Source organism: Hesperophylax consimilis, chromosome 2, assembly GCF_061612785.1.
Source record: "Hesperophylax consimilis isolate HC1 chromosome 2, BYU_Hcon_1.0, whole genome shotgun sequence".
NCBI lineage: Eukaryota > Metazoa > Arthropoda > Insecta > Trichoptera > Limnephilidae > Hesperophylax > Hesperophylax consimilis.
The window spans coordinates 42542641-42557634 of NC_142837.1; the positions used below are offsets into that span (position 1 = coordinate 42542641).

Genomic DNA, 14994 nt, shown 5'->3' on the forward strand with positions numbered 1-14994 from the left:
GAGCCAAAGGGGGTTGTTTATCTGTTGTGTAAACTTGAAATTTCTCTTCGAATTTCGGAATATTTTAAAGGTATTTTAAACGTGCTATATATTTATTCTTGTTGAAGATCTTGTAAAAATTAATGCCATTTTACGAAACTAGAAAAAATTACCTTTTAGATTTTTTTTAATTTGGAATGATTTTTTTTTTACTTTTACATTGGAATATATTTTATTGTTTAAGTGTTTTGGTTTTGGGGTATTATGCCGTGTTGCGAATCAAAATGCCAAGTTGCCGTGTTACAAATCACTGTAATACTTTTGGCCGTGAAAATCTCAAATCATGAAAAAAAAAATTGAAAAACACACGTATTTTTACTCCAAACTCCGAAAAATTGTGGAGAAGGCGAAATTTTGTAATACCGTCCTTTTATTTAAGAAAACTGTCATCTCACTTTTATCTCGTTCGTACAGTAAAAAAATATAACAATTCCCTGAGAATAACAACAAAAATGATATTTTGAATTTAGTGTTTGCGCAATATAAACGTTGATTTATATTTACCTGTGCATACATAAAACATTTGTTAAAAAAACAACGCTTTCCGAGAATTATTTTAAATTAACGCGGTAAAAGTCAATTTAATAATAATATGTCTGAAATAACGTCACTTTCTTAAGACGCGACGAGAAAGAAAAATGCGACGTTGCCAGTTCTTTCGGAGCCAAGTTAAAGATATTTTGTATTGGTACTCGAATGTAGACTAGTTTTTTTTTAATGTGAAACAAAACACTTGTGAAGTTTTTTTTTATTTAGGATCGACTTTTTTATGTTTACTTTGTCGCATTAACTAACCGATCATAAATGTAATCAAAACGGATGACAAGCTCGCTATCCCCTCGACGCAATAAACTCACCACTCCTGAAAACCTGCGAACGAAAACAAACATTCCGGATCCCCTGATGAAACAATGTAGTGATAAAAATACCTGCAGGCAGAGGCATTTGGATTGTAATGTAAATAATTCAATTTCCTACCACATTTTGGGAGTTGGGGACATGGAAGCATTGGGAGTATGCGGACAATCCTGCCCCAGGGACTTATCAATCCCCATCCATCAACAAACGAAGCAATTAATTATTTATCCCCCAGGACACTGAAGTATTGTCGACAAATAGATTAGCCGATGCGGAAATGGGATAATCCATACAGGCGTATCATTTCTTTATTTGTATCCGATATGGCTTTATTTTGAACAAATGTTGGGATTAGACAGTTGGACAATATGTTATATTTTATAATCCTTTTTCGTGAGCCTTCTGGCGTACAACTTTAGACATCGGCCTTGGTCAACCTAAATGTCTCTCCAGTTTCTCCAAATGTTTGTGGCCCTCATTCCTCCAAAGTGTGTAGCATTCAACCATCGACCATAGTTATTAAATCCATATCTTCATTGCTTCTAAGTTATATGATGGACGCAATCAGCAATTCAGTGAGCATATAACAGACCCTCTTAAAATTAGAATAACAGTATTGATAATAGAAAGCGGGAGAAAATAATTAGAAGGCTTCCTCAATGAAATCATTGTCTGACTGAAGGACTAATCGCCATGGAACTCGGAGAATAGAAAATGATATCTTATGCCGTCCTAATTCCTCGTATAGATCAACCCTGACTTTGAAAAAACTCGGACACTTGAGAATGAAGAATACGACTATACGAAGAGGAACAGACTTAGAGAAGCATATTTGGAGCTTGATGTTATACAAAATAACATCTCTGGACTTGCGTAACAAGACTTAGGCACCCAAATCGACCGCCACCAATAACTGGACAGCTTTCCTAATAATGGAAAGAAGATCTCAAATAATTTTATGTTCTTGTTATATTATTATGGTTTCTACATATTATTTTTAATAGTTATACGATGTTACCACTGTAAGGGGAACGATTGCGCGACCTTTTTCATACAAAACTTAAAATTGGATTTGAGGCCAAAATACCCAAGCAAAGTGAATAATTATTCTTTTTAGTCAGAAGGTATAGCAAAAATCTTATAGGGATATGTGCTATTTTATTTATTTGTGTTTTTAATTATAAAATATTAGACAGTAAAGAAATCGATTATTCACGATTCTAGAGGCTTGGCAATTATTTAATACTTGATGAGCCTATATTTTATAATGCACTACGTCGTGTGATATTTTAAATTGAGCCTCTATCAATAACAACCCTTACGTAGATGGCGATAAGGTTTAAATTCCCGCTTAACAACATCCGCCTGTTTTGATTTATCCAAGAAAAAAACATGGCCAAAAAGTGCCTTTTATTTGATTTTGTGGATGTTCAGGCATAAATATTTAATTTTTTTCCGATCATTTTATAAATAATTTAATTTGCCACATTATACAATAAAATAATAACCGAAAATGGGTTCGTAAGTAGGAGATTTTGAACTTCAAAGCAGTTTTCATAGGCTTATACATTATTTTTTTTCTAGGCTTATAAAAACACATATATAAAAAATACTCGAAAATTTCAAATGTCAAGATGTATTCTACTCGTAGTATTTAATTAAAGTATCTGAAACATTTCTAGGTGACCAAATTTTCAAACCAAAAACACATGATTTTGCATTACTACGTATGACATCGCCTTAACACAAATAAATAAATCAGCACATATCCGTACTAGATATTTTACTTTTTTTTTAATGATAAACTAATGTTTATAAGACAAGGTTTTATGCATAGCACAAATGATAACACATTATTATAAGCAATTATTAGTCACCTGAAATATTAATACGCTTTGAAAATATATACCGAGTAAAAATAAATGCCGCCAACAGGAATTGAACCCGCGCCTTCTGATGTCCGTTCAGATGCTCTGGACCACTGAGCTACGTCGGCTTATTTCCAACACGCCAAACAATTCAATATGTACTTGTACTTCAATCAACAAATATTTTACACTACATCTAAAACTTATTCTTTATGGCATTTATGCAAAGCCCATTTATTATTTGCATATTTTGGTTTCGTATATTTTTGCAATAATTAAATCTATAAGAGAAAGATTATTTTCTCACCCTCGGACCTCACCTGATGATATCTGACAAATGACGGTTATCGTTAGTCATTAATATAAGACGTGTATTTAAGGGTTTTCGTTAAATCGCTGTGTTTTTTTTCAGGATTTGGATTCGACAAAATTGATATCTACAGCGCGTCCTGGGGACCAAATGATGATGGTCGAACCGTGGAAGGTCCGGGGAGACTGGCTCTAGAGGCTCTGGAACGAGGAATATTCAAGGTAAATCACTATTTTTATATAATATTCCAAGTAAATGACTATTTCTATATAATATTCCAGGTAAATCATAGTTTTTTTTTAATATAATATTCTAGGTAAATCACTATTTTATGGTTTTTATACCAAGGCTTAAAATCAAGCTTAAATCAAGACTTACATACACTAAAGAATAACACAATACAATAATATGATACGTGAAAGGGAAAGAAGCAAGATGTGTGTACCTATTGTGTACCAAGGCGTAAGCTACCGACTAGCAATCTGAAGGTCGCGGGTTCAAATCCTGGCGTGCGCAAGTGCATTTTATTTGATGAATTTGTGTCATTTTGCAATTCATGATGTACGTCACGTGGCGCTTTCCAGAGTGGAAGATATTTTCATTATCGCCCTGGTATAAGACCACTATTCAGAATTGAAAAATTGCTTGAAATAGCTTTAGCCGTGTTTGGTGACCAGATCTGAATAACCCGATTCCTTCACCTTCCTCCTCTCCATCTCCTTCCCCTCCCTACTACCTTCAGCCTCACAACATACATAAACGGAAGATGCGGCAGTCTTACTGGCTCCAGACAGTTGGGAGGAGTTGGGACTCTTGTACGGTATTTACATAAAAAAGAGAGTGTTGCTCGGCGTTCCACGGCGACATGCAAGAAAATTAGGGAGATTTGGAAATACCCGGCAAACGAAATCTAGTCATTACAATAGCCATTTCAAGCAATTTCTCGATGTTAAATGGTAGTCCCTAAACATGGCGATGCTGAGAGTATCTTTCACAGTGAAACGAGGTGTTATATCAGATATAATGTCATTATTATTATTTACAGCCTGAGGGGTTAAGATAAAGAAGATTCCGCTTTATCTTTAGGCTATTTTTTGTTTTACATTATAATACTGTATGACATGTAAACATTGTGTGGAGAAGGTTAAAGATGTGTTCGGTTTTGAAAGTAAGCCATGTAATATTTTATAATAGATTTATTACAGCAAGGATTATTTCAGTAATCGCGACGCGTAAGGAATAAGTTATTTTGATTAGCGCGTTAAAACGTAGCGCGTAGTAGACCGACTGCGTACCTTCCGCTGTCGCTTATATAAGGTGCCAATACGATTCAAATTGCACGTTCCCGAACGTTCACGTTCCCGAACATTCTAGTTGCTATGGCTTCAAACATTGCCACCCGTAACGCTGAGCAACGGCCGAAATTTCCAGTATGTTCTATGACGGCCTAGGTACCTTAGCACTTGGCACTGTGTACTAAGTAGTTACTGACACCGTCCGACTCGATTAGTGGCGTACCACTACAATGGTATCTATATATTTCAAAATATTGTGTAGTAAAAAAAATTTAAAAATTATAATCTTAACCCCTCAGTTCTCCTTGTTAATTTTTGGGAATAGCTCCTATAGTCTCATAGAAATCGTTGTTTCTCCCTTAGTGTCATGGTGAGAAATATGGTGTTAGAATTCTTAGAAGGAGAAAACACGCTTTATCTAGAATTAAATTATAGAGGAATTAAATTGTTCACTTCGATGAATCCAAAGTCTCCTTTGTGAATATTTTATTATATTCTAAAAGAGGGTGACACTAGCATTTATAATAAAAAAGTGAGAGTGTTTATCTTTGTTTTCGATATTAATAATTTTACTTAAAAAATAAATGTAAGGCGAGCCATTTTTAAAACTTTTTTTTATATTTGCATTTAAAATTATATGTTTATTACCAATAATAAAATTTAAAAGAGCATTTTATCACCTTTCTAAAACAGTTTTTAATTTTTGGATGCGTTCAGAAATATTTATTTATTTATTTATTTGGATTTTATTGCAAAGCGTAAATACTCTAACCTTCTGACAGAATATGCCAGAGACCTGAGGGTTAAGTTATTCCAAATGTAATGCTTGAGTTAACTACCTCTACGTCATTGCTTGAGATAAGATCGTTAAAAATCTATTACGAAAATTCAGTTATCACAAATTCACTTCAATGGCTTTGCGAATAAATTTCATAACACTGTCACTTGAACTGCCGAGTGGGCGTGCTTAATCTTGCCGAAGCTCCAGGAATAGACAGAATTAATTTGGGCAAACATCTTTTAAATGGCCCCTCCGTCAACCGACATCGGCAGAGAGGGCTGAAATTATTATTGCTAAACTGAAATAATTACTTTCATGCTCTAGCTTTTAATTTTGTAATGTTTCAGGGACGTGATGGAAAGGGAGTTATATTTGTGTTCGCGAGTGGAAATGGAGGAAGCCATGATGATAATTGCAACTGCGATGGGTAATTATTGTTACTTTAAAATTGAATAAAAAAATCACTTTGTATAAACCGCTATAAATCAAAATGATCGACAAGTTCTTATTTATTTTCTTTATATGTTGATCCTGACGAATTGGTTTCGAAACAAGTAGATTATTTTTATTAAAAATTGGTGTACACAAAGCGATTTATTATTTTTATATTCTGTTAAATACCCAACCTGGCGTAATAAACGTTTTCTAAATACAAACATGCTTTACAAAAACTGTTCGTGTTAATGTATTTTTTATATAAAAAAATGAAAAAAGTTACTACACATTGCTCTGTAACTACTTTCATAGTACTTATTTTGTACTTTTGTTATTATACATATATATTGAACTCGTTTTGTGTAGTAAACTCTTCATGACAACTTGTGTTGTACCTGCTTATATGGTTCATACTCGGTTTATTATGTTATGTATCATTGTACTCCTGAACAACTTCCCTATAACAATGTTTACATGTAAAAGCCTTCAAGGCTTTAGTAAAAAAAAATATATAAATTTAAATGACGCCAATAAATAAATTTGTAATAAGTGAAGAAATTATTAATACTTCCATATTTTTACTGATTGTAAATAATAAAATATAAATAGAGATTTTGTAAGACGGGTTAATACAGGAAACTCCATTAATGGGGGACTGAATGCGGTTGATGCCAACAAAAAATGTCCAAAGAAGCGAAGCTAGCAGTCTACAATGGAGTGTTGGTACCTACCCTGATGTATGGAAGTGAAGCAGGGCATAGGGAGGATGTAATTAGACTGAATGCTGTTGAGATGAGATCCGTGAGGCGTACGTTTGGTGAAACCATGTTTGATCGTGTAAGAAATGTGAAGATTCCCAAGGAATGCAAGGCTGATGTAAACGTAATGAGTACGTTTAAGAAAGGGGCGCATAGATGGTTTGTGCATAGTAGAGCGAATGAACGAATAAAGGAGTGTAAGGGTAATAAATGACGCGAATTTGAATGGCAGAAGACGTCGAGAACGCCCAAGAAAGACATGGAACAATCAAGTACACCAGGTACTTGAGTAAGGTCATTTCAAGAGTCAGAATAACAGAAGAGGATGTATGAGACGAAGTATGAATGTGAATGAAGCAAGAAGCGTTGCATCGGTGAGTCAATCGATTATTGTATTTGTACGCCTCCAAAAAATTTACTTTTTATACAAAACTATTTATTTATATCCACTTTACGTATGTATAGACGAAAACAAATAATTAGTCTTGATATTTTGAAGCATAACTTGCAAAAAGTGTATTTTAGTAAAAATAATAAATCAACGCCATCTTTTAACATGTAAATTTTAACGAAAGTTTTAACACACACGACTCTGGGATCCGAGTTCTACTGTTTTCAGTGTACCCTCATATTTCCTCTGTCAATACAATAACCTACTGCAAAATATCAGGGTTAGTACCAAAACTCTGTTATTGACTGCTATTTCCTTGAATCATATATTTTCTAGAACGTTTAATTAAAAATGATTTAGAGGTAAAAATTTCGCCTTTTCTATACATTATGAAATGTTTGCTTTATATTAATAAGTTTATCCGCTAGATGTCGTTGTCGAGATGAATTTAACGGTAATGGAGGTTTGCCATAAAGCTCTGAAAATCTATGTTTTATGACTGTCAGACACGCCACGTCTAAAACATTTCTCTACCCAAAATATTGACGAAGAAAACAATAGATTTTCTTGAAACTGAGAGATATTTTTTTCAAACCAAAGATTAATTTGTAATGCTCCATTTTTTTAAATTTTGTTTATTTAGTTTTTTTATTTAAAAAATTGCATTTTATACAAACGTTACAAAACTGAAAAATATGTTTGATTGTAAAGAAATCTCTCATTTATTTGTTTGTAATAAAATACTTAACACTTAATTTATATTTTAATACTTAACACGATACTTAATATTATAATACATAACACATTCTATTATAATACTATTTACATAATACTTCATATAAGTGACCTACCAGGTAAGTATGATATTATATTATATTATCTCCATATATAGTTAGTAATAACAACGATCATTGTAGAAATGTATTATATATATTTGTACAGCACCCTTGAGTTGATTTTGCACAAAAACGGTGCTATGCAAATCATCCAAATATTATAATTGTTATTATAATACCTAATAAATAATACATTATACTTTATATTATAAGACTTAACATAATATTATAATACTTAACTTAGTATAAAAATTCCTATCTCAATTAGTTTTATTAATTAATTTAAACGCCCTGATGGGTTTCTATATGGTACATATTTTACATGATTTACTGCATAATACAATTCCAACAGGTTTATATTTTTAAACAACAACAAAAAATAAATAACCTAAAACATAAAAAACTGAACATGATACATGGTACATAGGTATAATTTTCCATTTAGATGTACAAAATATAAGAAAGGAGAAAAAGTAGATAAACCAGTTTTAGAAGTGCAGATGGCATAAAAATAATATTAATTAATAGGTAGAACAAATTAAATAAAGTCAAACAATAATAAGGAATAATTGTTGCATAAAATACTAGTATTTATTGAATTATTTGGCGGTTAAAAATAAGTCGACCTATCTTAGTGAACCTGACTAGACTTATTGCACCTGACCGAGATCAGAAGGGTGCGGGTTCAATTCCCGTCGGCGACATTTATTTTTACCCGAAGATTTTTTCACTTTATATTTGTGTTTCAAGCTAATAATTATGGCTTATAGTAATTTATCATGCTTTGTGCTTTGCATAAAAACCTTGTCTAGTAAACATAAGTTTATATTTAATAAAAAAATATATGACACTTAACTTAATATTTAAAAAAATGAGGATATTTTAGTGCAATATTAAAAGTTTAATTTTTTTTAACAATTTTATTACAGTTTACAAAGCAATATAGGTATTTATTTGCATGTTCCACGGAGGTAGAATGACCTGACTTTTGTATTGATTTTCGAAATACAGATCTATTTTCTAATGTGTTTAGGTAATGCGTTAAACATTAAAGGCATTTTGTGCCTCCTTGCTCTATCAGCGTATACATTTTCTGATTTATTAATAATAAACATGTGTGCTTTACTATGCCTAGTAGGGTAGTTGTGGTTCGCAGGTTATTGAAATTCTGTGTTCCAGAATTCATCCAGCATTAATTTGTTATTTACCCTACTATGTATAGGGAGCATATTACATAATGAAAACATCTTTATATAATCACTTTCACACAATCAGATTTATTTGTCTGATGCCAATTTGAGGAAACTAAGTTGTATTTGTTCTTTTTATGTATTGTACGTTAATACATAACTGTTTACTCCGTATCCTTGAATTCAGCTCATGCAATATATATACTACATAATATATTTTTACAAAGAAAAATTTTCATATGATAAAATTTCCCTAATATTGAAAATTGCATTTATTGTTATTTTGAATGATAAACTAATGTTTCTAAGATAAGGGTTTTATGCATAGCACAAAGGATAACATATTATTTTTAAGCAATAATTATAAGCCTGAAACGACTAAATAAATTGAATAAATCATTCTAGAAAGAAAAAATCCTGCTGACGGGAATTGAACTATATTTTTATAATATGTTATTAATTTATTGATTTTTAAAAAACATTACATATTACAGTGATCTTTGACTGTCCAACTAGGAGATTAACCTGTTTTAGGACAGTCAGAAATAGGCAGATTTATTAAATGCGATTCTTGTTTTGTCTAGTGTATTGACTTTTACTTAATTATTGCTCTTTATCAATAATTTGAAAAGTTTTCTTGGTTGAAACAAAAAGTTAAACGTTAAACGTAGAGAATAGACTAAAAGAATATTCAAATATGATAATTCAAAAATAGCAATATAGTTAAAAATATTGACACATAAATTATTGTTATTACACATATCATCTTTAGATGTCTAAGACATAAACTAAATAAAGATTTACTCAGAATGACATACTTTTCTTTCTGCTAATCACTAATGTAATATGGCATTATAATATGTGGCGGAACATTATAAGATTGGGTGAGGTGGATGGGATGGGGTGGGGTGTGGTGGTTTATTTGGGTATATAGCAAAAAAATAATACTATTAAAAACAATTCTATATAAACAATAAACGTGTTCATCAGAACTTCTGTTTAAAGAATTTAAAGTCAGAAATGTAACAAAACCATTGGGCAATTCAACTATAAATATCTTGGAGTAAAACTTTTTAATTCACTACCAAAAAGTATACGAAATATAAATGGGAACAAAGATTTTAAATTTCACGTTAAAAAACACACTGAAAATATAAACTGAATACTTTGACATATTACTTAAAAATAATGAACAAAATGACACACCCCCCATACACACAAGCCTAGCTTTATTATGGTGGTACATCTTATGTTTTAAAATTAGATTAAATGATTACTATATTTTCTGTAAATTCTGTAAAATTGTGAATAAAATTTTTTTTCGATATGGTTTGACTAGTTAAAGTTGACAAATATTCTAGTTATCTAATAGTTATGTATATTGTTTCACTTTTTCTATATTTTGAGACATCGGTACACATTTACGTGTTTTTTCTAGCATGTGCAAAAAACAAAAATAACTCTTTCGCCCACAAGAAACTTTCAAAACTTTCTTTCACATTCCAAACAAGCTGTTTAATAACAGAAAACCATCACTGTACTGAGACCTTCGAACCACAACTTTAATTATCTAATCTAGCGTGTAGGCCACGATTAGGCAGCAAACCTTTGTATGAATTTAGTCATTAAGGCGTCTTTAAAAGTGATTAATCATTTAAGTACTGCTGAAACCTGTCCAGTCCCTTTGCGCGTATTTTACGTTTGACGTGAAACAATTCAAATCACATTATTTTAAAAGCCTTGTTTGGTATCGTGTTTCGGTCATTAACATTCTGACGGCAGGCAAAGCTCTGAAGAAAGGTTAACTTCGGTCGAGGGTTTTGCATAATTTTAAATTGAAATGAGTGATGACCAAAGTGGCGTGATGTTTTCATTTCCGTATGTTTTAATTTTGGACCTTTCATTTCACGTTTGTTTTTGTGAGTTGAAGTTTGAGTGTTTACTTTGTGAGCTTATTCACGTGTAAATGAAGTATGAAGGTTACAAAATCAAATTATAATAAACAAACAACTTACAACAAGATTAATACACTTAAAATTAGAAGGTAATTGATTGATCTACAATGTTTACATAAAGTAATTCACGGTCTACTTGATATTACATCCATTATGTTTAAGCAATTTTTAAATAATTGTTTACAATTCCTATTGCTTATGACGCCAAATAATGTTTCACCTTAATAAATTTAAATTCAAAAATAATATTGCCTATTTTAGCTCTCTCACCCAATTGTGGGGACTATATATAAAAAAATGCACAGTCACCCTACACGCTGACTTTGGCATTGTAATGAATTAGTTTCCTTCAACTAAGTACCTATTATTTACAAAAAAACATTAAAGTAACAATATTGTTCTTTCAATATATCGACGGTCCTTACGTAAACTCGGATATCTAGCAAAAATGAATTTTTGAATTCTTTCTACCGATACATTTGAAATACTCTCTCGCGCAATAAAAAAATTAGCTAGCCAAAAAACTGAAAAAAAACATACAAGTACGCTCATTAGGACTATTGAATATAGCAGTTTTTACATCGGACGTCCTTCAATTGATTCCGGTCGCGTAACCTGACAAAGTGAAGGTTGTATTTGTGATTCTTTCGAATCGGTAGATCTATATCTACGATTTCAGCTAAAATCGACCGAAATTTGTGAAAATCCGTCGATTTTTCTTAAATGTACCGAAAATCTGTGATATCAGCTAAAATCTACCGATATTCATATAGTTTCCTAGTTGCTGGGAAATTTCTAAGAAATTAAACCTTCTCAAATTCGCTAGTCACCATAAAATACTTATAGCACTGATATTAAAATTAATTGAAAATTTTAATTCGCAATTTTTTACTTTAATTTAATGACACAACATCAGTTGAAGCTTATTATGTTGAACGTGACATTATGTATTATTTAATGGTATTTCGTCTTTTGGAGATATGATGGCGATGTAAAATATGTTGTAAAATAAAGATGCTGTTTTATAGCATATTTTGCTGATCATTGATAAGCATAGTTCTTTAAAGATGTTGTTTTTTATTTTCGAAGGACTGAATGCTTTCAATTACGATATCTGAATAACCGGGTCACTCGAGCTGTCTGAAATATCCACCCATCTGGTAAATTTAAAAAAAGTATAAAAACATATTATCTTCAAAATAAGTTAAAATAAAAAGATTTTCCTGAGTATTCATTTAGACTTTTAAAAAGTAAAGGTATCCCATATAAATAAATAAAATCGGATATGTTTACCCGAGACACTATCTATGTTACAAACCAATTTCTTTAGAAACTTTGTAGTCATTTTAAAAAGGTTGCTGCCAAAAATATAGGAATAAAATAGTTATAAGATGAAATTTTAAATTCTGAATTTGAAATATGAGATCGAAAAATATGACGCTAAATAAATAGTTCCCATTGATCGAGTGGTTTAAGACGCCTTTCCCGGTAAGACAGAGATCCTGGGATCGATTCCTAATTGTGACAGTGTTCTTTTTTATGTTTCTGTGGCTTGTTTTGTTTCATGTTTATTTTATATTTATTAGTATTATCTTCTTCTTCAATGATAAAAAAAGATTTTTTAAATATAAATGGTTTCCCCGTATTGTAATTTTTAACAACTGCTGTCAACAAATATCTTAATATATTTATGTGCTTCTGGTATTTTGTTCTTGTATAATTGTGACCTTTGCGCCATTGTAAAAATTAACAGAAATTACCCCTGACATTTCTGGGCTCCTGGTATTTTGGTCCTGTCGGCAAGATCACGTTTTGTTGGAAGTTTTATAAAATACATAGCGCACACCCGTTAAAAATCGCGGGATATGACAATTCATTTTTATTTAAATACAATTAAAATATTTTTCACAAAATAAATTATAGTAATGGGTAAGTACTATATCGCTTGTCTGAATTTTTTCAAACAAACAGTTCGAATTTTGAAAACGACACTTAAATTCAAAGCAAATTCGAGTTTTACAGTTCATTGAACCAGAGTTTCGGGCAGACACAGAGTCATTCAACCAATTATTATTTTTAATAATATGTTTGTTTCCTTAAATCTCTAGCTATATAGGCAGTATCTACACTGTGGCCATTGGTAGTGCTTCTCAGAGGGGCGCGTTCCCCTGGTACGGGGAGCCCTGCGCAGCCACTATGGCCGTAACATACTCCTCAGGAGCCTACCAGGACCAAATGATTGTAAGTATTATTATTTCATTTATCAGACTCTATTTAACTCAAATAGTCCTGGGCTGCGCGTGTTGATTAATTCGAAGACAACAGAAGTGTAGAAACTTGATCTTACTAAATCTCTTTTTTACGCATATGTTACAATTTCTTTTCCAAATAAATACATAATATAATAATAATACATTATAATATTTGGATGATTTGTGTAGTTTTGTGCAAAATCACCTCAAGGGCACAAATAGTAATAATGTTTTTATTACTCTTTACATTTCAGGGCCTAAATATTGTATTTTTTATGTTGTTTCATTTATGCGTTCATACATTTCTATTGAAGAAATATACTTTTTAGAAGTTTACATTTATATTTTTATTGAGTAATTAAAATATGTATTTGTATTCTACACAAGGGAAACGATAAGAAAAGCTTCAATTTATCATTTATGCATATTTTAGTATTTATAATGTAAACCAATCCGTTATAAAAATTAAACGAAAATCACTATTTAGTAAAGCTTCGCCTTAAAAGAATATCGCGTAGGTCTTGGACTAGGATACATACTACAATAACAAAGGCGAATTTTGCGCAAAAAGATGTAAAAAAAAACGTTTAGTCTGCCAGTCAAGAATAAATAACAATTCAAAGAATAATCGATGATGCAAATCTCAGTTAGACTTTGTTATCCACAGTTTATTTGTGCTATTTATAAAAATGTTCTTCCACCACGTGCGAGCACACACGAAGTTGTTGGCAGTCATCATTATTGTTTTGAAACAAACATTAGCTTAGTTTTTCATGTAAGTTATTCATCACCGACGTACTTTTAGGCCCTTTGCTACTTCTTAAAAGATATTTGGAGCACTTCCTATCTCACCATCAAGATGTGTCAAGTCTAATGGATATGAACAACCCGAGCTATTTATAACGGCCGCTACCTGAGTTCCGTTCAGCGAAATATTTCGTTTTCTTAGCTAAAGTAAAGACACGTTTTTCTCTCATATTTTCATCTGGAACCGATCATAAGTTTTGTTATATGAATACTGCAAATTCCAACTGCTCCCAACCATCTGGAGCCATTGTGACTATGAAATCCCCAATTGAGGTATTTGTGAGGCTGAAGGTAATGGGGAGGGGATCGAGATGGGGAAGAGGATGATGGGGAAGTAGCTGGCTATTCAGATCTGGTCACCAAACACGGCTGAAGGGGTCTCAAGCAATTTTAAATGGTGGTCTTATCTTCCACTCTGGAACATGCTGCAAATATAACATATATAATTTAAATGATAACATTATGCAATAACACAAATCAATCAAATATAATTAACTTGCTCACGCCGGGGTTGAACCCGCGACCTTCGGATTGCTAGTCGAGAGCCTTACCTCTCGACTACGAAGGCTTTCAGTTAAGTTTGTCGATTGGTTGTGTTAATGATTGGTTTATGTTTATCGGTGTTAATATATTACCTGCTGCGTTGTGCTCGGCCTCATGGTGCAACTATTATTGTCATTTAGATGAGTTCATCACTTATTTTGTTTTGAGTTTTGACTCTCCAACAGGACTCGACCCATCGCCTTACATCGCAATTGGAGAAATGGATTCATACGTTCGTTACTCCTGACACTGACCCTTAGATTCCTATCCACTCATCATCTCTTCCATTAAAAGCATTTGCTTGTAGATGTAATAGGAGTATACATTTGGGAAATATATGAGTTTCACAATATATTATAGTACAAGCATAAATTTTTTTTAATTGTATACATGTGCAGTCTTACTTATAAAGACTCCCCAATACGCCGCTGCAGAGCTGGTATACTGCTCGGGTTAAAATATTTACTCATAATAATATTCATGATTTTTTTTTTAAACTGGCACCACTCTATGTCAATCGTCAATATCACCTACATTTTCGCGTTTAGTTGCAAACTTCACGTTCTTCACTTCACGTTCGAATAAATTTGCACAATCAAATAAATTCTGCCAATTTATTTGATTATGCGTTTCGTATTTGCTTTGGTGAATCGATATTTCGATATAAAATATTCCT

General features: G+C 31.9%; 1 protein-coding gene across 1 annotated transcript in view; it reads left to right on the plus strand.

Annotated features, from left to right (window-relative positions):
• LOC149426027 (neuroendocrine convertase 1-like) overlaps positions 1–14994 on the plus strand; it is an 83683-nt gene that overhangs the window by 47022 nt on the left and 21667 nt on the right. Inside the window, exons 8-10 of the mRNA XM_089644131.1 lie at positions 3178–3296; positions 5499–5578; positions 12825–12957. Of these exons, the coding sequence (XP_089500257.1) occupies positions 3178–3296; positions 5499–5578; positions 12825–12957 (332 nt within the window). The remainder of the gene's footprint in view (positions 1–3177; positions 3297–5498; positions 5579–12824; positions 12958–14994) is intronic.